This window comes from Lynx canadensis, chromosome D4 (assembly GCF_007474595.2).
Source record: "Lynx canadensis isolate LIC74 chromosome D4, mLynCan4.pri.v2, whole genome shotgun sequence".
Taxonomy (NCBI): domain Eukaryota; kingdom Metazoa; phylum Chordata; class Mammalia; order Carnivora; family Felidae; genus Lynx; species Lynx canadensis.
In genome coordinates, this window is record NC_044315.2 from 76330229 (window position 1) to 76357268 (window position 27040).

The 27040-nt window shown below is 47.0% G+C and overlaps 1 protein-coding gene across 1 annotated transcript in view; it reads right to left on the reverse strand.

The window, feature by feature from the left end:
- Positions 1–27040, reverse strand: part of ASTN2 (astrotactin 2) — a 754139-nt gene that overhangs the window by 347166 nt on the left and 379933 nt on the right. The window contains exon 10 of the mRNA XM_032595525.1: positions 13336–13486. Within this exon, the coding sequence (XP_032451416.1) occupies positions 13336–13486 (151 nt within the window). The remainder of the gene's footprint in view (positions 1–13335; positions 13487–27040) is intronic.

The following is a 27040-nucleotide window of genomic DNA, read 5'->3' on the forward strand; positions in this document are numbered from 1 at the left end:
AGGTTTACTGTGTGTGCAAGAACAGCTCTCCTGGGGGAGTGGGGGGAGGAGCACAGGTGCCATTGACTATCATACAGGCTGATCTTCAGTCTTCCCTCTCCAGACCCAAGCACAGCTTCAACTTGTGGACTGTTGGGGGGAAAGAAGGAGCCCCAGACAAAATTAAGCTCAAATCTCAGAATCTGTAAAAAGCATGAGAGGCTCAGCTAAGAACACACAAGTAGAACCATGTTGAGGAATAGGGTCATTTTATTACCTAGGTCTGTACCATCCCCATGACAGTGGGCTTCTAAGATCACTTTTCCTTACAATGATGGCAAGAAAAATTCTTGAAGATCAATGAAAGCCAGAAAAAGATCCCGTGCATGATAATGTGATTTATAATAAGAAATATGTATATTTTTATCTTCATCCTCATTTCTAGACAGAGTTCTCAAAACCCTTGGAATTTCCTTAAGTGATGAGAGCAAACAAGGTTTCTTAGTGTTTATAACAAGCTCCTTTCAATCACATCTGAACTTATGTTAATGAGGTGATTTTTGGAAAGAACCTAATGTTGGGGTCTGCTGGTTGCCAGGGGGAACCAACCAGGTGATTAGAAGGCTGGGACCTTCAGGATCCCGTAAGAGGAAGAAGGGGCTGGAAGTTACATCAGTTGCCAGTAGCCGACAATTTAAGCAATTATGCCTATGTAATGAGGCCTCCGTAAAAACCCAAAAGGATGGCGTTTGGAGAGCTTCTGAGATAGTACACACATGGAGGTGAAGAAGGGCATGCAAGTTCCATGCTTCTTTCCCTGCACCTTGCCCTATGTACCTCTTCACCTGGTTGTTCATCTGTATCCTTTATAATATCCTTTACAATAAACTGGTAAACAGAAGTCAGTGTTTCTCTAGTTTTGTGAGTCACTCAAGCAAATTAATCAAATCCAAAGAGGGGGTCATGAGAACCTACCATCTATACCTGGTCAATCAGAAGGACAGGCTTACAAGCTGGACCTGTGACTGGTCTCTGGAATTGGGGGGCAGTCTTATAGATGTGACTCTGTAACTTATGGGATCTGATGCTATCTCCAGGTGCACAGTGTCCAAGTTTAGTTGGATTGTAGGACAGAGTCACTGCGCACTGAGAACTGGAGAACTTCTGAGTCATGTCAAAGAGCAAGCATACATGGGGCCTTGTTTCCTAGCTCACCAAACTCCTCCCTACCCAATAGGAACTGATCCTGGAAAGGGAGGTTACAGAACAGGGTCCTTCTCATGCCTGGCTACTCACACTGGGCTGGGCCAACATCATAAGGTGCAGGGATCATTCTCAGTTTATGGACAATGCAACAGAGGCTCAGAGGCATTCAACAATTTGCCCACAGTCACACAGCTTCCTGGTGATTAGACGGCACATAAACCCAACTCTGTATCATAGCCAAGTCTGCTCTTTGCACTGGAAGAATTCTGATGAGCCAGCCCACTGCCCTAGGAATGTCTATGGTGCTACTCAGGTGCTATCTTCTCAGCGAGAAGAAAGGCTAGTGAGTGAGGGGTTTATGAAACCTCACTCTTTGCTACCCCAAGGCTAAAAGGTTTCAAGGTCGAGGCTGGTGGTCTTGTGCTTCTCTGCTGTCCCTGGGATAACTTCTCTAGTCTCCAAGAATATCTGGGCTAGCAGAGAAGATGTACAAGGCAGGACTCAGGGAGAAGCTGGAGAATGCAGGGAAAAGGCTAAATTTTCAAATTTGTAATAATGATGATGATGATATAATTTCTGATCCATTTGCCCCAAGATGTGTGATAAAAAGAAAAGGACACTACACTGTGTGGGAGAGAGAATCCTAGCCTGGAGTTTAGGACACTTGAGTTCAAGCCAAGCGTAGTTCCTATGCTTTTTGGCCTCAATTTGTTCATCTTTGTCTTTGGTTAAAATCAAGTTAAGAAGCCAGTTGTCTTAAAAAAAAAAAAAAAAAAAAAGGAAAAGTTTGTATAAAGACATGTGGTTCTGACACAGAAAGTTACCTCAAAGAAACACAACTACTGTATGCTTTTCATGCTTCTATTTTTAAACTTACATATATAAATTCTTATTTAGATTTGCATATGCATTGGGGAAAATTTATAGGAAGATATATAGAGACCCAAGTGAAAGAAAATAAGGACACTGGTTTGTGTTTTTTTCTTTCTACATTTCAGTAGGGGTTTAAATTGGTCTTATTTTAGGGGCTCCTGGGTGACTCAGTCGGTTAAGCATCCGACTCTTGATTTCAGCTCAGGTCATGATCTCATGGTTCAGGAGTTCCAGCCCCACCCTGGGTTCAGCGTTTGAGATACTCTCTCTCCCTCTTTGTGCCGTCCCTTGCTCACACACACACGTGCACACTCACTCTCTCTCTCAAAAATAAACATTTAAAAATACATAAAAATAATAAAGTTTGATTTATTTTCTTTTACAATGAGCACGAGCTACTTAAACAACAAGTAAGAAAAAAAGAAGACTGCAGATCGGATGGGGAAGACACCTTATAGATGCCACGAGTCTATTACCATAGTTAAGACGAACACAATGATTCTGGGTTTTCATTTCAGAGCAAAGAAAAAGGTGTCTAACTATCAGCGTTCCAATGGCCATGGAGTCTGTCACAGGTGCTCAGCATGACCACTGGGAACTCTGTGGTCACGGTCTCTGACCCGCTCCAGTCTTCAAGGAGACAACAGCCCCGCGACAACATCCTCCTACCTGCCCGGTCCTCTGCATTTGCGCCCCCTCCCACATGCATCTTGCACACATCACCGGGCTCTACTCTCTAACGTACCATTTTTGCTTGATCACTCCCCTCGTCAAGGGGATACTTTGGGTCCAACACCCTAACCTGCCCTTGGACTGCATCATGAAAGAAAACCAGCCCCCCTGAAACAGGTGGAGTCCAGAAAGTCAGAGGTGGTGTTGCTCCTTTTTATTTTTAATCCATCCCACACCTTCACCCAAATCATGGAATTTGAAAACTGGTCTTACAGACTATTGAGAATTTATTCTAAAGAAATAACTCAGAACACAAAGAATCCTTCGGCCCAAAGATGATCAGGGCAACACTGTTGACAATAGATTAAAACTGAAGGGACGCCTGGGTGGCTCAGTCGGTTAATCATCCAACTTTGGCTCAGGTCATGATCTCGCGGTCTGTGGGTTCGAGCCCTGCGTCGGGCTCTGTGCTGACAGCTCAAAGCCTGGAGCCTGCTTCAGATTCTGTCTCCCTCTCTCTCTGTCCCTCTCCCCTGCTTGCACTCTCTTGCTCTCTCTCTCTCAAAAATAAATTTAAAAAATTAAAAATTAAAAAATACAGATTAAAATTGAAAACATTCAAAATGCCCACCAATCAGGTAAAGTAAGGGATTGAGTGGTCCCCTCTGTGGAGTATTAGGCAAAAGGACAAATGATGTTTATGAAGACTTTGCCCTGACTGAGGACGAGGGTTCTACCATTGGACTGCTTGACTTAAACTCCCTGCTCTAGAACTTAGAAGCTGTGTGACCCTGAGTGAGGTACATAAGTTCTCCCATCTGTAAGAAAGGGGCAATGGTGACACCCATGTCAGACGCTTTGGGACATAGCAATCCCCCAGACAATTTCAGCTCTCATCATCCCTATCATCTGCGCAAGAAATATCAGATAATAGCAGCAGCAACCATACTTTGTGTCTACTTAGGGCCGGGTGCTGGCCCATTGTGTGTGCATTATCTCAGTTAGTGCCGATGGCAGCTTTGCTGGATATTATTAGCCCCATTTTACTCAACAGGAACCTGAGACTCAGAGACCTTAAAAACTTTGTCCCAAGGTCACCCAGCTAGTGAGTGACAGAGCAGATTTGGGGCCCAGGTTTCTCTGATGCCAGAAACTGCTCTTAAGCGCTATGCTGACCCCTTGAAGGTAGGGGTGATGGTGGGAGTAAATATATTCTCTCATAAGGGCACCTTTCCAAAGGCGAAAAGCTTTGTGAAGCAGGTGCATGAAACATACAATTAAAATGCCAACGTCTCTCCTGAGATGCTTACAAAAGGGAAGCAAAGGGATGGAGAATTTTTTCCTCCTGTATGTTTGCTTTCCCACCAAACCAGGAGTTAAGCCTCACCCTCCACCTAGTGTTGCCCTTCCCCCCCCCCCCCCCCCCCCCCCCCCCGCCTTGGGCCCTTCCGATGTTAGAAATCTGCCCTCTGAGAACATGTATCATGAGGTCATAGATTTCAGGAATTGAAAGGAAACTCAGCAATCGGTGGCCCCTCCCCAGGTCGGTCTGAAGCTCCCTCTCCCTTCCCACACGCAGTCCACACGGAAGGTGGCCGCCTTCCCCGAAGGGATTTGTTCCACTCCGGCAGCCAATAGGTGGCAGAACCAGGCAGCGCCCGTTCCCTGCCCCCACCTCTGGGGCTCCTTTCCCCCACGCCATTCTTCCAGGAATCAAAGGGTAAAACCCATCGCTTTGGAAGGGCGAGGGCTGCTCCCTGACTTTAACAGCTAATGACTTCCACACAATAAAACCAGCTTACCAGAAATACCATCAGACCCAGCAAATCTGGGTCCCAAAGAAATAAAATGAGGGGAAAAAACTAGAGAAGGCTTCAAATGTCATGGGAAGAATAAAATATTTAATATCATAAAAGGGTACTGAGGCTTTATGAGAAAGCCACACATTATAATCCTGAAAACCCTATATCGGACTCCCACCCACCGCCGCCACACCCACCCCAGAAGGGGGTTGGACTATGCTGGGAGTTCACAAAGAAAGGATGGACAGGCACAGCTCCCAAATGAGGGGCAGCTCCCTTCCTTTTCACTCCCCAAAGTTTGATCCTTACGGACAGGCTCAGAGTCGATAGGCAAGTTCTAATCTCGTTCTTTTCTACTCTCCTACCCCTTTCTCCGATACTTATTCTCTTTTATCTTCCTGCAGATCTCCTGGATGCAGAGGAAGAAGAAGACATTTTAGACACTGAAAGAGAAGGGGGAGAAGGAAGTGTCCCCTTCCTTTCACTCCCTGACATTGGGGGACATCTGCTTTATCCCTGGGGAATGATCCTTAGCCTGTGGAAGTTGCCATCTGAGGAGTTAAGAGAATGGGATTTGGAGTTAGATATACCTGGGTTTGAATTTCTGCTCTGCCTTTTTCTGGCTGCTTAGACTTGGGCAAGTTTCTCGTGCCCATTTCCTCACGGACAAAGTAGGAGTAACAATAGTGCTCACCTCCTAAGGTTGATGCAAGGATCCAATGTGATGACCTATTTCAAGCATTCGTCCCAGGGCCTGGCACGTAATCAGCACTCAAACTCTATGTATCTCTATCAGTAATTATTGATAGCACTAATTCGTTTGTCAATAGCATCAACCAAGTCATGCTTTCAATAATACGATCAGTACTAGTATTACTGATGAAGGGGCATATAGAGAATTCTCCATGTATGGACCTGGTTGATCAGAGGGTGCTGTGATGAGGACAAGATATAGGAGATACTCCACCCTTGAAAACAACTATTTCCCTGCCCAAGAGTCTCTGAGTTTTTACAAAGATGTGTTACTCTCTGACTCTGCATATTTGTAAGATTTCTAAGAAGAAAAAGGTGGCAAAGCATCATTCCTCCTATTGGACTATGGCAAAAGCCAGCTGGGTTGTAGTATGAATCCAACATACCCCCTGTCACCGGTCTGCTGGGATGGACTAAACCTCAAGAGTCCACTTCTGGGGAGGAGAAACTACGTCTCAGGGGCCAGGCCCTACCGTGGCTCAGCCCCGCATCGCCCGTCCAGGCGGGCAGAATGCCAGGCCCACAGGCTTGGGCTTCCCCCGGTCAGCAGTGCCTGGGCTGTGTTCCAAAGTGATTTCTCACCCAGCTGATTCTCTGAGGTGCCTTCCCTGCCCTTCGGAAAGGATGAGGGATGGAGAGAAGCAGGCTCTCTCAGCATCTCATGGCAATCAGGGGTGCTGTGGCCCTTCCTAATAGCTGGGAGGCCAGATGGCTTTTTAGGTCAAAATGGAAACACACACACACACAAGAGAGAAGATTATGGGTGGGTGGTTTCTAGGGGGTGGGGCGGAGTGGGATCCATATGGAATTCAAAGGGAGGGCTGGGGACTGATGCTAGACACACCTCCTAAAAGATACCAACACTCTGCAGGATGGAGCCAGCATGCAAATCCCCATTCCTTCCTCAGTCCTAACTTTCCACGAAGGCCCTGGACTGTCCGGTGCCCACCCTCCTCTCCTCTCCATCCTTCTCTTTTGATGCTTCTACACATACCCTCATTTTCTACCAGGCAGTTCCATTTTTCTCATGGGTCAAGTAGAGATAATTATACAACCTAGATCATAAGCTGAGCACTCAAAATCATGTCTGCACACAGGTCACTGTGTGGACTATTGCTCTTACATTCCTAGTCTTTTTCTTATTTAAAAAAATTAATGTTTATTTATTTTTGAGAGAAAGAGACACAGAGTATGAGTGGTGGGGCACAGAGAGAGACAGACAGACAGACAGACAGACAGACAGAATCTGAAGCAGGCTCCAGGCTCTGAGCTGTCAGCACAGAGCCCAACAGGGGACTCGAACTCATGGATGGTGAGATCATGACCTGAGTCGAAGTCAGACACTTAATCAACTGAGCCACCCAGGCTCCCCTAGGCTTTGTCTTTCTTAAAATGGACCTAACAGTGTCCATCTAGAGGGAGAGTTACAAGCATTAACTGCCATGGACATACGTGAGTTGGCACGCAGTATTAGTGAGCGTCCCTCTCTCCTACCCCAGCCCCCTTCTCTCTGCACTCACATCCACCTTGTGAGATACTCTCATGCAGAGATGAAGTGATTTGTTCAAGACCACACTGCAGTCCTGTTGAAGCCCATCTCGCCTTCTGAGCTACCTTAGAAAACAAGGTGGGGCTCTTTTTCTTGTCTCCCCTGCTCCATTCAGTGTGCTGGATGCAGGACTATTGCTGAATAAATCTTTGGACTGTTGCAGTGGCAAAGGTGATCATAAGGCCACTGCCTAGGCAGGTTCACCTGGGAGGAAGGAGTCTTGGGATCACATCTCGATTCTGTCACTGTTTTCCTACATGAACTTGAGCTATTTCTGCATCTTTCTAGGCTTTTGCTTTTCTTTCTATATAATGGGTACTAGCCTCGTTAGATCTCTAGGGTGCCTTCCTACTCTCGGAGCCTGGTCCATGCGTCCATGCTACAGGAAGAAGGTAGATTAAAGAGAGCCACCCATTCTCTGCTGCTCTCCCCATCGACAGGTGAAGTCCAATTCCCTCTCTATGAATCTACATTGACCTTAATGACCTGCCTGACAAACAGAATGGGGTAGAAATGATGTTCTGGGACTTCTGAGGCTGGGTGCTAAGAAGCCTTGAAGCTTCTGTCTCTGCTCTTGGAACACCTGACCCTGGGATGCTCCCTCTGCAGACCGAGCCTCTGTGGCCTGACGAGCCCTGCCCGATGGAAAGGCGATGGGCAGGCACTCTAGTTGACAGCCCCAGGGCACAGATGAGGTCCAGCATGGCCAGGCTTGACTGTCTGCTATTCCGGCACCTTCTAAGTAAGTGAAGGGACCCTCATGGAAGAAATCCTCCAACTCTAGATGGCCCCCCTGTCACACATCAGAGACAAATAACCCAGCTGAACCCTTCCCATATTCCTGACAGACAAAACGTGAGAAAAACATTGGGAAAATGGAGGTAAGCTGTGAATTGCCATTTCAAAAGGGGCTGAGAGAACAGATTTCGATCCCCAGATTTGTCTGAGGTTGAAGCCGTCAAGAGGATGCTTCCCCCGCTGGGAGAACCTGGGCAACACCAAGGAGGAGCCTGAGCAAAATGCTTCAGGGGCAGCAGCCATACAGGGATGGCCAGAGTGTCCTCCACACAATATTATGATAAAGTACCCATGGTTTTCTTTGGTTTTGTCCTCTATCGTGATTAAAATTTCACCATGTTTGTACTGCCACACAGAATAAATGGAACCACAGCTTACTTTTCAAACTGGGCCTTGCCGACATCATTACGTGTGTCAGATTTATACGATTTCTAATGGATAACAACGTTTTACCCTTCAGCACACCGAAGGGGAACGCAAGCCTCCCTCCCTTCTCTGATGCTTCATTCACTGTTACTTCCTCCATCTCTGATCAAGCTGCGAGGGTCTCCCCGGAAATAATTGAAAATCGAAATGACAAGATGATTCTTTACATGGCATCTCCTGGATCACCCTCCATATTCTCACCGACAATATTTTTATTCACCCTGCATTAGTTTCTTCTCGCCGCTGCAACAAATTACCACCAACCTGCTGGTTTAAAACAACACAAATGTACTATCTTGCAGTTCCACAGGCTGGAAGGCCAACAAAGTTCTCAGTTGGCTCAAATCACGGTATTGGCAGGGTGGCACGACTTTCTGGGGGCTGTAGGGGTGAATCCATTTCCTTGCCTTTCCCAGTTGTTAGAGACTTCTCCTGGGGTTGTAACTCCTTTCCTCCATCTTCAAAGGTGGCAATGTTACATCGCTCTGAACTTCTGTGCTGGCTCCCGCCTTCCACATTGAAGGACACTGTGATTACACTGGGCTCGCACTGATAATTCAGGACAATCTCCTTCTTTAAAAGTCAGCTTATTAGCAACCTTAATTCCGTATGTGAATTTAATCTCCACTTTAGTTATGAAAGGTAAAATATTCACAGGCTCCAGACATTAGGATGTAAATTTCCTTGTGGGGGCTATAATGCTGCCCACCATATACCAAGTGACCCTTCCCAATCTGGACAACTGTATACTTGAGGACCACAGTATCCCCGGGGAATTACCATAGAAGAACCAGAAAACGAAGCCAAATGTGTCCACTTTTTTTTTCATTTGGGGGTTCAGAAGTTGAGGTCTAGATAGAAGGTAAAATAAGATGATAATAATGACAGTAATGGGAAATCTGTGATATGTTAGAGCACTGGCTTCTCCACCCTCCACCTGCCCCCCACCCCAAAGAAGTAAGGATCACTTGAGCATGGGAAGACAGGAATGTTGGAAATGAAACAAGATGGTCTTGAAAATGGTAGAGAATGTCCTTCAAAGAGATCCTGCACTTCATATGCACCAGGCTTGCCTGCGAGGTGCTGAAGAGGATGACGAGCTATAGAAGATCAGGTGAATTTGAGGGACTGGAAAGCAAAGAGTGTTCCTGCCTCACTTGCCAGATAGCACCTGGGGGGATGGCAGCACAGTCAAGTGCTCTTCCTTGGCATGACAGCAGCCAACGACAAGTGCCTTCATGGTCGGCCTAAATCAAGAGGTCTTCAGCTGGTTCCTCTTGACACTCATGCCCCCAGTGTGGTCAAGAGGAGTTGCTGTCCTCATGCCCTCAGCAGGGTGGTAAAGCTATCTGATGCACAAAGGACCTTGTGGTGGGGATGGAGACAGCAAGGCAGAAGATGCCAGGACAAGCCACATGCCTATAAATCACATGGGAACAGGGCGGTGCTGGCACAATACCAGTGATGGACAAGGGCCAGACAAGACAGCAGGCGCTATTACTGTCAGGTAGTTGTCGAGTATAGAACCACCCCTCAGCCCCATGCATGGATGGACATCAGCCCCCTTTGAACTTATACACTCAGGAAGAGGCGGGAGGCAGAGCACCTGAATTAAACTAGAATTAAGTTTCCACCACCAATGGATGGAGCAGAACAGAAATGAAATTCGGTTACAGAAACATTATAGAAAATTAAATAGGCTGTGCTCCTGAGCTTTCGTGGCCCCAAATATCATATCCACTGCATAAAAACATCAGCGATCCTGGTCTCATCATCTTGCACATAAATGACATTTTGTGAATCCCTAATCATCTCCGGTTATACTCTTTGTCAGACAACCTACAAGTTCAAGAGCTACTGCTTCCTTCTGAAAGATGAAGGAACTGAGGCTAATGAGGTGAACGTAGATGCTAAAGTTCACGGATGACCAAGCCAGGGTTTAAGCCCAATTTGCTTAGCCCAGTCTTCCTTCCAAGCTTCTCTGCTACTATCCCCACTCAGAATCACAGGAAAGCAAGCCAAAATGGTTGTGGCATGAAGAATAATACTTAAAACACATTCTTGGGCCTCTACCTGGCCACCTTGTGGTGATACCTTGGGAAGTCACTCTGCTTCCCGCATGGGCGGGGAACCCGCTGCTCAGGTTTGTTGTGAAGATGAGTTATTGGAGGCAGACATGTCTGGGGAACTCTAAAGTGCTCTAAAAATATAAGGTATTATTACTTTTTTTTTTTTTTTTTTTTTTTTTTTTTTTTTTTTTTTTTTTTTTTTACCAAATTGAGTTTCTTAGAAGAGGAGCTGTAAGAAACAGTTTCTCTATGCAGAAATGCCAAAAAGAAATGAGGGAGATTTTCAAGTTCAGTGTAGAAGTGGGTGTCTCCCCATGTATTCTGAAGGCACAGAGAAGAGCGTGCCTTACCTCCATTGAGCCCTGGAGTTGCAGCTTTAACATTAGATCCTTAATCTAGAGAGGAAGGTCTTTGACAACCTCATCAAACTGTTGAATTTTCTCTTAACCTCCAGGGAACGAATGTTCTTTCTCTCTCTCTTTTTATTTTTCCAGTTCACGCTGATGAGAGAGGAAAAAGAGACAACTCGTACCTAGACACACACATATGTGTGCATCCCTCTGCATTCTGACGTTTCGTTCTTCTGGGACATCTATCTTCAAGGAGAGGGAGTTTAATTAGTTCGGGAAACGGAACTGATGAAAGAGGGAAATAGAGGCAGGCAACTGATGCCTTTCAGAAATATCAGCTTTCTGTTGTGGAGACAACACAGACAATCTGGGACATCCTTTTGATTTGCATGCCCACTGACTGGCTTTAAGACTAGGGCAATTCCTCCTCTCTCTCAGAGGGCCTCAGTTTTCTAATACGCAAAATGGAGGGTTGGTTTGCAATACTCTGAAGTAGACAGCCGCTGTCACCACCCCCCCCTTTCTGTTGCCTGTACCCTACTTTTCCTTGAGAGTCTGTGCCCTTCCCCCAACTCACTACCATGTACTGTAGATACAGCTGGCACTTGGCCAAAGTCTCGGGTATGACTGGGTCTGGGATGAGCCCAGTGTTTCCCCTTGACCACAGCAATTGGTACAGTGATGGGCATGAGGATGAAGGTGGCCCAATGAGATGAGATCCTGTGACTAGAGCTGGAGGAACTAGGAAAGAGATGTTATTGTCCTACAGGACTTACTGAATGGGGACGCTGTCCAGTGAATGACATGGTTCAGAGGAAAGTAGAGTGAAGAGAAGACAGATCCCATGACATTGTTTAAACCCCTTATTCCTACTGTGCCTAGACTTCTGTTAGATCCAATACATTTACTCTTTTTGCCTAAACTAGTTCTGAGTTTCTATCACTTATAATCCCAAGAATTGTAATAAAAAAATCTCTAATTGCCCATCCACTTCTGAAGATCTGCTGATCTTTGAGTCTAAAATGTAGTTTAATTCCATTGTCTCAATCTCTAGAAGCTTCTTCTTTGTATTGGGCTCCAAGTCACTGTCTATTTCCCTAGCTGTGGTGCAGGAACATTAAGAGTGGAATGTGTATTCTATTTCCTGTGGTCTCTAGTCCAAAGCAGGAATTCACATCCCTGGCCCCGTTCCTCCCTCCATCCCTTCTTTTTTTCATCCTTATTTACACAGACAGTTGGGGTGTTAAGTTGAATCGACAGATTCCTGGGTTCTCTCTCAGTTCACTGGGCAGGATAACCTTGAAAAAAGGCAGTTTGTGCTATAAATGATTACAGAGGATATAGCAGATGTAACAGGTGCATGACAACAGTGATGATCCTTAGAACAGAGTGGTCACTTTGCCAAGATGGGGAAGGAAAAGAAGACAAATCTGGAAAGAGATCTACTTGTTTGCTACCCTGGCTGGGTGGTTGGGGGAAGGACCTTAGGCAAAAGGATGGCGGGAGCAAAGGCTCGGAGTCATTAAATAGGCAAGTATGTTCAGACAACTACATCGAATTCATTCCAGTGGCCTTAGTGTAAAATGAAGCCAAAGGCTGGAGAGGTTGGAAAGGGCCAAATCAAGAAAGCACCGAATGCCAGGTGAAGAAGCTCAGCTTGTAGGGTGACGTTTCTCAAATGGGCTTCTGTGACACCACTGCCTCCCCATACATACAACACTCATTAAATTGTTACAATTTTACACTCCTGGGCCCTAACCCCTCTATCGAATCAAAATTACTGGTGTGGGACCCTGAAACCTGCATTTTAAGGATTTTTTAAATTAATTTTTAAAACATTTATTTTGAGTGGGGAGGTGGGGTAGAGAGAGAGGGGAGAGAGAATCCCATGCTCGATGTGGGGCTCAATCTCACAAACTGTGTGATCATGACCTGAGCCGAAACCAAGAGTCGGAGGTTTAACTGACTGAGCCACCAGGTGCTCCTGGAACCTGCATTTTAAACAAGCCCCCCTAGGTCATTCCTATGAAACAAACCAGCCAATCTGGGAGCCTCTTCTGTAGGCAACAAAGATCCTCACATACCTTTTTCTGTGTCCTTCTCCCATGCCAGATACTAGAGTTCTATGCAACCAAGTCTGCCATCCTTCTCCATGCCCTTGCTTTGGCCATCCCCACTCTTTTCTTTGTTAAATTTATTTATTTATTTTGAGAGAAAGAAAGAGAGAGCTTGGGAGGGGCAGAGAGAGAGAGAGAGAGAGAGAGAGAGAGAGAATCCCAAGCAGGCTTCTCACTGTCAGCCCAGGGCTGCACGTGGGGTTTGAACCCATGAACCATGAGATCATAACCTGAACTGAAACCAGATTCAGATGCTTAACCAACTGAGCCACCCAGGCACCCTGCCCACTCTTTTCCTAATGGCAGGTGACTCATCTTTTGAAGCCAGTTCACCACTAACTTCCCCACTTTCTACCAACTTCAAAATCTCAGCTGACACGTTTTCTTCTAGACATCTCATTCACATGGACCCATTGCGTTCACAGAGATAAGACATGCCCTATCTCACTCCCAAATGGACAGTAACCTACCTGAGGCCAGGAGCTCTTAAGGATGTATTGCATATTGGGCCCTAAAGTGCTGCTGTTTCATTCTTCCAACACTTCCACAAGGTAGGTTTAATTACCCATTTTACAGATGAGGAAACCAAGGAAGCCTGATGTGCCAAAGAGGACATAGAGGTAGGAGCTATGAGTAGTGTGATTCTCCTTCACAAGCCACCCCCCCCTCACAGGGAGGGGCCTCCAGAGAGCAGTCTTAGCACCTGGGCCAGAACCATGTTCATGGGCCAAGGGCACTTACCACACATCCTGAGGAGTCCACCTGGCGGTCAGACACGCACTTGAAGTTTCGAGTACAGCCCCCATTGTTCCGAGAGCAGTCACGAACCGGCCCAAAGGAGGACAGCAGGTCGTTGATAGTTTCGAAGTATGTGGACAGCATCGCTTCCTCCCTTGGAGACAAAGGGGATGGTTAAACCCCAGAGACACGTGTATCATTAGATTAAAAAAAATTAAATATGCATTCATCACATTTAAGATCGTCATTCACGATATTTGTAACCAAGAAAATGAAACCAATCCATATTTGAGAAAAAACTAATAAGAAAAAAAAATTAACAGGTATGCCATCATATGACACAATGTTTGTCTACTTGTGATCAAGGGGAATATATTTGGGACGCTGCATTCTTTATTCCATCAATCCTCATAATTTGGGAAGGCAGGCATGAGATTTCCATCTTACGAATAAGCGGACTAGGGCTCAGAAAGTTGAATGTCCTGCTGAAGTCCGCCCAGCTTGTAACGTGGCAGAATTGAAGTTTGTGCCAAGTTCCAGCTGAGTCCAAAGATCAAGCTCCTCCCACTATACAACTCTTAACTTACATTACATATGTTTCTACAGATTCCAGACCTCCCCATAGCAACTCTGCAAAACGGGTGTCTTCCTAATATTCCTACTTTTGATATAAATTGAAATTATACAAGGTATCGGACTTACCCCAAATTACCAGCCAATAAATACCAGGGCCAAGGCACAAACACAGGACTGTTTGACTCTAGAACCCCAGAACTGTGCTCTTCATGCTATCGCATAAAAGTGACACCATAGGACAGCTGTTGGAAAGGTCACGGGATTCTAGGAAAATGCATCATTCCTCCCAAATGAGGTTTCCAAGGGAAAACACTGGACTAGGTGTCATAATTTGTGGATCTGCCAAAATTTTATTAGAGGATATACACAGACAGAAGTTTCTGGATGCTATTTTCTGGCAAAAGAGCCCCAAATAAGGATATCCTAGCACTGGAGCATCTGTGATGCCCACAGGTGCATGAGATACTAAAGGGACACCATGGACAGTGTGAAGAAGTATGCATTATCCCATGAGGTAAGGCTCAAGGAATCCAGAAATGTGAAGGAAGGGAGATGCCCGTGGACCATCCTTCATCCTTCTACCACTGTTTTCCTCCATAGGCCTGGAGTTCTAGGTTTTGGTGTCCTAGCTTATTTTCTGTCTCCGTTATGATCCCTTTTTGTGCCATCTTCCGTACCGACTGCCAGAGAACTTGATAAATTCCAGCTCTAAATTAGAAACCTCATTGATTAATAATAGTTCTCCATTACTTACAGAAGAAAATCTAAATTAGTTTCCTTGGCATTCAAGGTCCTTCATCATTTGGTTCTGCCTACCTGTCCAGCTCCATTTACCCTGTCCTCATATTCTCTATTGGTGAGCCACAGGTCTCATTCCCTAAACACATAATCTTAGGTTAGGTTCTCTGAAAACAGACTCTGAAACAGTTGCATACAGCAGCTTTACCAAGGATCTCTCTGACATACTCTTAGAAAAGTAAGCAAGACGGGACTGGACAAGGGAGAGTCTGACCTGCCATGTGGTTAATGTACGTAGATCTAAAGCCTCACCTTGTCCTTAGGGGAGCTCTGGAGCTGGGTGGTCCTTTAAGGATTTCCTGATTAGAGGCAAGGGACCAGCCCTCTGCAACACCCTGTTGGCCAGTCACTGGCCAAAGGCTGTCATCTGGTATCCTTGCGCAAGGCAGAGGGCAATGACCAGTGAGGAACACAGCTGTGTGGGTCATGAGCCACGGTCCGGGGGATGGGCAGATCGGCCCTGAAGAAGGGATCTGAGTATAGTATGCACCTTCACCTCTCTGAATCTTTAATCATGCTCTTGGGTCTAGGATGCTCATCTCTAACTTTTCTCCTTGACAAAATCCTAAGAATCCTTCAAAACACTTCAAATCCATCCACCCATCCATCCATTCATGTATTGCATGTGCTTACTGAGTGCTTACTACATAGCAGGCACTATTCTAGGTACTGCGGATGCATAAGTGACACATGACAGAGGCCTTCCCTCCATAGAGCTTGCTATGACCTCCTTTGGGAAACCCTCTCTATTTCCCCCAACCAAAATTAATTTCTTTTCCCTCTGAGTACATTGTTTAAATCTATTATCTCATTGATCTTAATCATTGGCTCTATGGTTTCCCAGAGAGACCTTAAGCTTTTTGAGCAAATGGCTCAAGAGTAACTCATGCCTCTCTGGCCCTCAGCACAAGGCCTGGCAAAAAAACCTGTGATAAGCAAATGTTTTTCAGATAAGACAAAGAAAACATTGGAAGGCTTGGATGCAGATTCCACCTATCATTGGTTTCACCAAGGGTCTCTCCAACAGGACACTCCCCTGTCCATCCCCAAGTCTCGGATCCCCTCCCAAGTCTTTCATGATCAAGTCTTTAGTATAGGGACAACAGAGAAGATGGCAGGAGAGTTGTCAGACTATCCCTCACTTCCCAACTTTACACAGAATGAGGTCAGGATGGCAGGTGAATGGGGGAAGAGAATGAACCGCTCCTGAACTGAGGCTCTTGATAGACTTGCCATTTGGGAATCATGGAAAGAGCTGAGGATCCTGTGAAGACATTAAGGCTATTAAAATATGAATAACCTTAGAGGAAGAAGAAGTGAGAAGTAAAAAGAGGGGATAAAGACAGAGGGAGAGACAGGCTGAGAAAGTGTGAGACCACATAAAGAGATACACATGTAGAACATTGCTAGAAAGAAAGAACTGGATGGATGGACAGGATGGATGGATGGATGGATGGATGGATGGATGGATGGATGGGTGGAAGGAAGGAAAGAGAGGCAGGAAAGAGGGAGGGAGGGAGGGAGGGAGGAAGGGAGGAAGGAAGGAAGGACGGACAGAGAGACGGAGACACCCAGAGGAGTGTCATATAGAGAGACTAAAAAAGAGGAAGATGAAGGCAGAGAAAGTATGTGAAAACAGAGACAGAAATGAAGAGCTAGATTAGGGAGAAACTGGAATAAGAAACACCAAGATTTTAAAGGAGAAAACATTAAGGTAAACAAAACAGGGACATTGTGTATGGAGCAGGGGGTGGGGAGGGGAAGGGACGGGGAGGGGTGCAGGAGATGGGCACTGGGACCTGGAAGGAGACAGGCTCAGAAAGAGAATGGAAGAAGAAAAAGACCCTGTGTAAATGGAAGAGAACACACACAGGGACCCAGAGAGCAGTCAGAGAATGACAAAGAAAAACAAAGGAGAAAAGAGAAAAACAAGCAAAAAATGTCACCTTGCAGTGGAACCTGGAGACAGCTCAGGCTGTACAAATAAGGAGGCTGTTAGCTTTTGAAAGGATTGATTCTGCATAAACATCAGTTACATGAGGAGAACATTATTTAAAACACAAAGACCTGACACTGGGGCTGTTACTGAGTCTAGCAGTGATTGTGTCAGGCTACAGAAATGAAGAATCATCCTGCACAAGTGAGAGAAGTAGCTCGAGGCAGACTCTGACATTTTCTTAACTCCAGACTTAATCCCTCATCCCAGCTGCTGAGTCCGGGATTCGGGGTCTGTGGGAGCTTAAAGCTGCCCCAGTAGCCGAGCGCAAAGGATCAAGGGACTAGCGCTGCAGGTGGAGGTGGGCTGGGGTGACAGAGAGATCTGGGTGAGTCACAGCTTTGCCAGAAATTGCCATCAGCACTAACATCTTCATCATCTGTAACTTCCTGAACACCTGCTGTGCATGGAGGGCCACGCTAGGTTCCTTCACTGCGCCCTCTCCTTTGACTTTCACCGTTGTCCTATGACACACATTTTTACTCCTACCACGCAGCTGGAGAGACTAGGTCTTGGGGGGGTCTCGTCACTAGCCCTTGTCCACGAGGTGGAGAGGCCGGGGTATGCACCCAAGTGTGCCTGATGTCAGGTCCTGAGCTTCCTCCCATGCCATAGTTGTGCTGGGCCAACTTGCTCGGGGCCCTCGGGATAAGTCAGAGCTCTCACAACAGGAAAGCCCATAGAAACCTGCGTCCAATCTCTGTGTCTTTGAGGAGGAAGAACCAGAAGGGTAGAACGTATACAACCTCTGCATATTTCCCAGCACTGCCTCCTGGCCTGTGTACCTGCCACAGTAGCCTCTATCCGTCTTGGAATAAGACAGGGCAACGTGTGTACTCATTTCCTAGAGGTGCATAACCAGTACCATAGACCAGATGACTGAAAACAGCAGTAACTTACTCTCTCCGACTTCTGGAGGTTGGGGTTCAAACTCAAGGTGTCAGCAGAGCTATGCTTCCTCTGTAGACCCTAGGGGAGAATCCTTCCTGGTCTCTTCAGAGCTTCCCATGGCTCCTGGCAACCCTTGGCATCTCTTGGCTTATAGCCACATCAGTCTAACCTCTGCTTCCACCCTCACATGGCCCTCTTCCTGCATCAGTGTCTTTTCCTCTTCTTACAGTGACACCCTCCATTGGATTCAGCACCTACCCAAATCCATTATGTCCTTATCTCAATTATATTGGCAAAGATCTTATTTCTTTTTTTTTTTTTCAACATTTATTTATTTTTGGGACAGAGAGAGACAGAGCATGAACGGGGGAGGGGCAGAGAGAGAGGGAGACACAGAATCGGAAACAGGCTCCAGGCTCTGAGCCATCAGCCCAGAGCCCGACGCGGGGCTCGAACTCACGGACTGCGAGATCGTGACCTGGCTGAAGTCGGACGCTTAACCGACTGCGCCACCCAGGCGCCCCAAAGACCTTATTTCCAAATGAGGTCATGTTCTGAGGATCCAGGTGGACATGAATTTGGGGGGGGGGTCATGACTCAACCCACTATTCACAGCTCACAGGAAAGCCCTCAGGCTTACACAGTAGGGCAGAGCCAGGACTAGAACCCTCTACTCCTTGGCTCTTTCTCCAGTGCTCCTAACATCACATCAGCCCTTCCAGCTCCAGACTCTGCATCTTACACGATGGTATTTACAAGGCCTATAAAGTCTCAGAAAAAGAACCATGATGAAACCACTTCTCCCTCATTGGAGAGGAGAAAAGACCAACTTTCATTAAGTACCTAACATCCCAGGCAGAACAGGGGTCAGCAAGCTTTTCTTTATAGGAATCCATAGTAAATACCTTTGGCTTCGTAAGCCTTACAGTCTCTGATCTAACTACTCAAAGCCGCTTTTGTAATGCACAAGCAGCCACAGAAAATATGCAATGGCCATATGCAAAATGCAATGAATTAGCATCGATATGCTTCACTAAAACTATATGCACAAAAAAAACCATGGCAGGCTGGATTGCTATATCCTTTTTGATTTTTTTTTTTAATGGGAAAACACTCAGGTCAGGGTTGGAGTTAGGATTTGAAGCCAGGTATGCCCAACTCCGGAACACACATTCTTTCTCCTACATGAAGTTTCATCTGTGCCTCAGTATTCTCATCTGTAAAGTGGAAACAGTATGTTTCTAGCTTCCAACCACATAAGATCGTTGTAAGAACACAATGACATGATATGCACAGAAGCCCAGTGCAAACTGATTCATAATCCATTCATTAAGAAATATCTGGGCACCCACTGTGGGTCAGGTGCTGAGCTGATCATTACTACGGCTCTCCTTTGGCCTCTCCATGCCTCTGTTCCTGCGCCTGCCAGGTCTGGACACTGTCCAAGTTGTTTCCAAGCTACTCTCCAGCTTAGGCATCCCAATTCTTCCTGATACTGCTGGTTTCAAAACTGAGTCAACCAGGGGAGCCCGGGTGGCTCAATCGGTTGAGCATCCAATTTCGGCTCAGGTCATGATCTCATGGCTCGTGAGTCCAAGCATCGGCATCTGGAGCTTGCCTCAGATCCTGTGTCTTCTTCTCTCTTTGGCCTTCCCCTGCTCATACTCGGTCTCTCTCTCTCTCAGCGTTAAATAAAACATCAAAAAAACTGAGTCAACCAGACACCCCCTCTCCCCCAGGCTGAGTGAGGCTGCCATCCCTGCACTGATTGCTCAAGTGCAAATGCATCACCTGGGCTCCATTCGGCTGAGTCAGCGGAGCCCCACACAGGGTGAGCATCAGGCAAGGCAGCTGGGAACAGATGCTGACGTGGCCTGCTGTTAATAAACACCTGGAGACGTCTGTGTCACTCACAGAGAGGTGTGAATGGATGACTCAGGGCCCAGACAGTGACAAGACCCCAGGGCGCAGACTGATCATTCTCTAATATCAACAGGCAGACTTGTTCCCGAGCATCCATAGAGGGAGGAACCTAAGACAGGCTTCTCAGCTCCAGAAGCATGAGCAGCAGTGTAGATGAGTGGATCTGCAGCTTTGACTCCTGGCTTCACTCACTATGAGATGTTGGGCAAGTCCCTTACACTCTGAGTCTCTACTTTCCCATCTGAAAAATGGGCATATGAGCACGTAGGTGGCAGACTTGGCATGAGCAATAAACCAGACAATATATGCAAAATGTTCCCCACACAGAAAGTGCCCAAAGGCTGGTGGTAATTGGTACCCTCAAAGTTGCACTTGAGAGTGTAAGGAGTCCAATGCAGGAGAAGGCAAGGACCAAGAACCACATACTGTCCGTTTACTCACTCAAGTTTTTCATGGATGCCGAATCTGTCCTGGGCCCTGCGCTGGTTCCTGGAGCACACGGCAATAGGTGTGACATAGCATATGCTAAGGAGGTAGAAAAACACATCACAAAAGTTAACCTAACAATATAACTGGGGCCACAGGTTCATAAAGAGGCCCCCTTCAGCCAGACCCTGGCAGTGTGGGTCAGACAAGGCTTTTTAGAGGAGGCAGTACTGAACCTGAAACATAAGGGATGAGTAGGAATTAGGCAAAGGAAGAAGATAAAAGTATTCCAGGCAGATGGAACAGAATAAGTTAAGGCTAGAGGCAAGGAAACTTGAATCGAAGCAATGAAGCAGGAGGGCTGGGAGGAAGTAGGGTGTGGCAAATGATGGGCCAGGAGGCAGGCTAGGCAAGGTTCTGTGTGCCAGGCCCTGGCAATTCTGGACTTCACCCTGGGACCTATGAGGTGGCCACCAAAGGGTTTCAGGCAGAGCCTACTTTTACTTAGACTAGTAACATAGGTTGGTATTTGATAAAAATCATTATGGCAATGAAAACAACAATAATAATGTTTACTGGGCATTCATAATATGCCCTAAAGTGTACCAAGCAATGATTGTGTCGACCTACTTAATCCTCATTAAAAAACAAAAAAACAGGGGCGCCTGGGTGGCTCAGTTGGTTAAGCGTCCGACTTCGGCTCAGGTCACGATCTCGTGGTCCGTGAGTTCGAGCTCCGCGTCGGGCTCTGTGCTGACAGCTCAGAGCCTGGAGCCTGCTTCAGATTCTGTGTCTCCCTCTCTCTCTATGCTCCTCCCCCGTTCATGCTCTGTCTCTCTCTGTCTCAAAAATAAATAAACATTAAAAAAACAAAACAAAACAATGATGCAAATGATATGATCATCCCCATTTTGTAGAAGAAGAAAGTGAGGCACCATTTTGAGGATGAAGGCTGTTCTGAGACCAAAGACAATGTAGGAACAGCCTCAGGGCAGTGGCTGGCATACGGCAAGTGCTTTATAAAGATTAGTTATAAAAGGGTTCCAGGCAGAGGTGAGCTGACACAGGCCACAAGGAGGCAGATTTGGGCTTTTGTAAAATCGGAGTTATTGAGCAATGGGAAGGAACAAGGTCTTACAAGGTCCTTCCACGGGCCGATGTAGGAACGCAGACTGAGGAGGGATGGCCATGTTCTGGGCTGGTGGTGGGGGACCGTCAAGCCTCCAGGGAGATCTGCACAATCTCATGGTGGTGGGAAAAACAACCATGGCTAATATCTATTGAGAACTCAAGACACGAGAGCTTTGACTTCACATGGTCCATCTCATCACTTCTTGCCATAGCCCTGTGAGGTGGTGCTATTCGTACGCCCCTTCTGTCGACTAAGAGGAACGCACACACTCACATGCACAACCTGGCACTGGCAGAGCTGGGGGCTTATCCTGTGTCACACAGTAAGTCAGAGTGGCAGAGCCGGGGCTCTGCCCTGGTGGGTCTGACTCTGAGGCAGAGAGCAGTGTCCTGTTTTCCTCCTTAAGATCCCTTCCCAGCTGGAGATTCTGGGGCTGGTGTTACAGCTGATGCTCATCATTCCCCTTCCTCTAGCAATTACGGTTCGCAGTAATTTAGGTCAAGAATATGTATTGCTGTGCAGAGTGGTCTCAAAGCTTCCTGCGTGTGTCTGTGCCTTTGAGTAGCTCACGAGCTTCCTGCACGCGGAGATCCTTCCTCACGTCCCTCAGTGTGCTGGCTGTGCCTCAGCTGTTCAATGAATAAGCACAGGAGGTGGAGGAAGGGGAGGGACAAAGGGGGCCCATCAGCTGTGTGGTCTTGGGGACAAAGAGAAAACGATCGTGAGTGTCCACTGCCCATCTGTGAAATGGGGACAGTAATATTCAGCTCACAGGGTTATGTGGTCAGGACTCGATGAGATAAAAGATGTCAAAGCCCCTCGATGAGATAAAAGATGTCAAAGCCCGCCAGGCTCAAACAGGGACCTCAACAGGGGGCTGTTGTGTTTTGGAAATGCATTTGTTCATTCACAAATATTTACCCAGTACTCACTGCTGGGGGTGGGGGGAGCTGCAGGTTTTGTAGGAAGAAAAGAGCAAACAGGACAGGCTTTGTTCTCTTGGAACGTACTGTTTAGTTACCCAGTCACCCAGCAAGTCCTATCTATGCCTACAACCAAATCTGGGCCTATGTCTGTGTCTGTATGTCGTATGTCTACGTCTATAATTACAAACGATGATAGATGCTTAAAAAATACGGGGTACTGTGAGAGCATATGGCAGGGGCGGCCAATCTACTCTAGGGAGCTGAGGATGGGAGTTGGGTGTTTCCCCAGAGAAGTGGGGGAAGTGGATTTCCCCAGAGTATCAGGCCCTGAAGCCAAACCAGCCTGAGGCGTTCTGTCACACGAGGACACTCCTAATGTGTGACCCCCCCCCCCTCCACGCACAATGACCATCTGATCTTTGAGACCATCATTCCTTGGCAAAAAGCCATCACCTCCTTCTAACTGCTCGGTCATAGGAATTCTTCTCCTCACCCCACCCCCCTTTCTCCTGCCCCTGTGAGTCCCATCATCATATTAAAAAGGCACCATTATTAAAAAGGTTCAGTGACAAATGCTGAGGCTTGAGGATTATTTATTTATGAAATACCCACATGAAGTCATTGAGAGCTTCTAGCAGCTCTCATCTCAGAGAGAAGCTCATTAAGACGGGCCCAGGGGTGGGAGGGCACTGCGTTCTCAGAAGCAACTGCTCAGAACGCCCAGCCAGGAGAGTGCCTGTTGCCCAGAGAGGGCGGAAGACACTCGTGCCCTGGGATGGCAGTGGGGGCTGCCTGGAGGCAGCAGAGCTCACCATTAGAGAGCAAATGGGGTTGTGTCCTCTAACATAAAGAGCATGAGCTGGCGGTTCCAGGCATGGGATCTGGGTTCAGCTTTGCCTCGCTCTGCTGTGTGTCCCCCCCCCGTGACTTTCTATCCTCCTTGAGCCCCTCAGGTGCCACATTTCTATGACGACTGTGTGATCTCGTGGGGTCCTTCTAGCTCAGATTTCTAATAACATGATGTGGCTTCCCAAAAAGGGTGGAAATGTTAAGAGTGAAATAGTGAGAAGAGACAGTACCCGTTGTTTCCATTCTATTGCTCATTGCCGTTGTTTTGCACCTAAGGAAATCAAGGGGCTTATACAATTAGCAGGGAAATCAGAAAGTGTTACCATGTGTTACTATGAAGAAGCCACGGGCTCAAACCAGCCCAGCCATTTATCAGCGAAGAAACGTTAACAACTCATTCAGCTTCTCTGAGCCTCCTTTCCTCAAGCACAGGTCATAGACCACAGCACCTAACTCTACCTACCAGGGTGATCGCAAGATAACAAAAGCTCCATGAAGGCAGAGCTCGGGCAAGCTCACTGCAGTCCAGTGCCTAGAATGCTATACAGGCTTCCAGATTTTTACCAGAAAGATGAGTGAATGAATGAATGAATTCAAACTTCTGCAAACTACCCCACCCATGCACTCATTTTTATTGTTGTGTTGTTACTAACAATAGCATGCTTTTAAAAGTCAATCCTGAACATTCCTCAAACTGGAGAACAGGGGTTCTTAACTCGGTGCCCAGGACCCCTTTGCCAATCTGCAGAAGCATATGGGCCACTTCTTAGATTAATGTCTTTAAATGCATTAAAGCAAATGCAAAAAAACATTACAAAAGAAACCATTTATCAAAACAGATTTTTTAAAAGCCAGCTGCAATATAATAATCTATATATGCTTCTTTGTTGACACATTATAAATTTTTTTTAAATGTTTATTTCTGAGACAGAGAGAGACAGAACATGAATGGGGGAGGGTCAGAGAGAGAGGAAGACACAGAATCTGAAGCAGGCTCCAGGCTCTGAGAGCTGTCAGCACAGAGCCTGACACAGGGCTTGAACTCACAAACTGTGAGATCATGACCTGAGCCGAAGTCGGTCGCTCAACCGATTGAGCCACCCAGGCGCCCCTTCTTTGTTGACACATTGAATAAAAAGATCTAGTAACAGATGTAATAATGACCATAAATTGGAGTGGTGATCAGCATAAACTATATTTGTTTTTAAAAATGTTTTTTTTTAATGTTTATTTATTTTTGAGACAGAGAGAGACAGAGCATGAACGGGGGAGGGTCAGAGAGAGAGGGAGACACAGAATCCGAAGCAGGCTCCAGGCTCTGAGCTGTCAGCACAGAGCCCAACGTGGGACTCGAACTCATGGACCGTGAGATCACGACCTGAGCCGAAGTCGGCCGCTTAACCGACTGAGCCACCCAGGCGCCCCAGCAGAAACTATATTTTAAGACATTTGCAACAAATGAAAGATGACCTAAAACTGCACGCGATTTCTAGCACTGACAGAGTCACAGGTGCTGTGAGCTCACCCATGTCTACGACAGAAGAAAAGGCTAACTTCCAATGAGCGGTTGGCAGAAATAAAAATGTATTATCTTGCCATGTTATTTCATGGACCTCCAGCATGGACCCCAGGATGAGAGCCTCTGCCTAGACCAACACTCTGATAGAGAAACTTTCTCCCTGAATATCTGCTGGTACGTGAGTAGAACCAGGAAGCTTGGGTCTAGAGAAGAGGAGGAGGGACATTAAAACGCAGCTGTGATCACACTATCTTCCTTCCTGCTGAGCATGTGTGGCGGGCGAAGGGAGAACAGACTTTGGCTTCACACAAAAATTTCACAAAGCTCTCAAGGGTGTATCTTTGCAGGAGTGACCCCCTCTCTGAGCTTCAGACTGCTCATCTGTGAATGCATCACTGCTGTGCTTCCTCCAGGGTGGCGGGGGACCTTGTGAAATCGACGAGACGGTGCACCTGTGCAAAGATGCAAATGCTAGTCCTTCTCTGTTGCCCATCTGCTCCTCCTGGGGTGAGACTAATTTATTGCAGCCACCCACACTTAGAGCTGCCCCATGTCCCACAGCCGCGATGCATTTCTGCATTCCTTAACACCTACTGGGAGCAGGCCATCTGCTAGATACTCAGCACCCAGAGGGGCCCAGACAAAGCCCCGCCCTCAAGAAGTGCGGAGGCTGGGGCCAGGGACAACAGGATTTACGATATGAAGATGAGGGAATGATTATAGCATAGATGCATAAAAATACATGAGGTCCCCAAGAGGAAGCAATGATTTCTCCCTGGCCTGGTTAGGGAAGGCTTCCTGGAGGAGGTAGCAATACACTGGCTCTTAAAGGAAGACGTCTTAAAGGAAGACAATGAGGAGGAGGAGGAGAAGGGAAGGAAGAGGAAAGGATGGGGAGAAAGGCATGACAGGCATCAGAGGATAACACAAACAGAGTAACTAAAATGTGCTAAAGGGGATGGAGGAGTACTGGAGAAATAGGCAGAGAGCCCCTTATTAAACTGAGTGAGCGGGAGTAAAGGTAGCTCATGAGCAGAACTTGTTACCCCATTTTATAGATGAGAAAACTGAGTCTCAGAGTGGGAAAGTCATACACGATCAATACCATGGTTCCTTCAAAGTGGAGCCCCAGTAGGAATCCAACCATGTCATAAAGTCCGTGCTCTCCCCGGAGTGCGGCACTGAATGCCACTTGTAGAAGACTGCTTACAGGAATTCTACCCAAAGTCATAATTGGGAACCAGAAGGCTTTAGGAACAGGGCCTTGGTGATCAGGGAAGCACTGCCTCCCCCCAAAGGCAGCCCTCATTCCCCTTTCCTGCCTTGCACATTCCATCTCCTCCTCTTCTGTTCCTGGCAGTTCCAGCCACTAGCCTGCAGGAGATTCCTGCGTGGTGGTGAACGTAGGGAGCGCGTGGTGACGGCAGTGACTCTGGCCTCGTGTCCAGACAGCTGTCACCCTGCAGCCAGGCTATGAGTGGGCCCTGAGGGCTTCTCTCCTGCCCTCACACCCCCACCTTGCCAGTGGCCTCTGTTTCTGGCTCCTGTCCCAGCCAGGCTGCCTCTGCCACGTGCCTGCAGCAGGGTCCCAGCGCCAGCACAGGAGAGGGGGAGCCAGTACGTGCCTCCGTCCCAGGGGACTGGCCAGGACCTGGAGCAAGTCCTAGAGCATAGGCGTGAGCATTGCTGAGACAGCAGAGACGTTTCTGAAAAGCAGGAGGACTGGGATAGACAGCAACTTTGTTTCCAGTCTCACAAGCTTCTCCAAAGCTAGGGCATGTTAGTTTCACCCTGCTGACAAATCCCCATTGTCTTTGAAGACTTATTCTTTCCTTCCTTCAGCCAAGCCAAATTAGTCATGTTCTGTGTGGCCTCACTGAATGCTGAGTATGCTTTCTTGTTACTAATAATAGAGTGGCAGCTGCATCACAAGTCCTCCACCTGCACGGTCTTCTGCTATGATACTCACAGCATCTCAGCCGGAGACGTGCACAACCCCACTATACAGATGCAAAGCTGAGCGCGAAGGGAGGGGCAGAGATTTGCTTCAGGTCACAGGCCTAATCAATTTCAAACCTAGCTCCTGCAGACTTCAAAGCTGGAGGCATTTTTAATTTCCATGCCATCCCACCATCAATTAGAACTCGTTTCATGAAGTCTAAGTGTATGTGGCCCACCTCCTCTGTGAGCAACCCAAAGGACAGCGTGGGGCTTGGCCTGGAAAAGGGTATGGTGGATGTCTGAGCACAGAAGCGAAGAAAGGAGGGCCTCAAGAGAGAGGGGGAAGGAAGGAGCGGTGGCCGATCTTATTTTCCCACCACACCGTGTGTTTCTAAAGGCAGAAGTTTGTGCACCTGCAGAGCCTAGTACAATGACATTTAACGGGGAGGTGGTGCATGTTTGTTGAACAGTTTAATGAATGGATAGATGTGTAAACAGACAATATGAGAACTCACTGAGGAATTCCTCAAAGAACGAATACGCTAGCCTGATTTCCTGGCAAATTGGTCTTTAAAAGAATTTGAGCTTTCAAGAGCTGAAGGCTCTCGTGGGAATTACAGGGCCAGAGTTTTAGGGAGATGAAAAGATAAAAAACACAGATCAACATGACACTCTCTGCCCACTCAGCCGCTTGGAATGGGGAACTGTTCGTTGTTCAGTGGGTACACAGC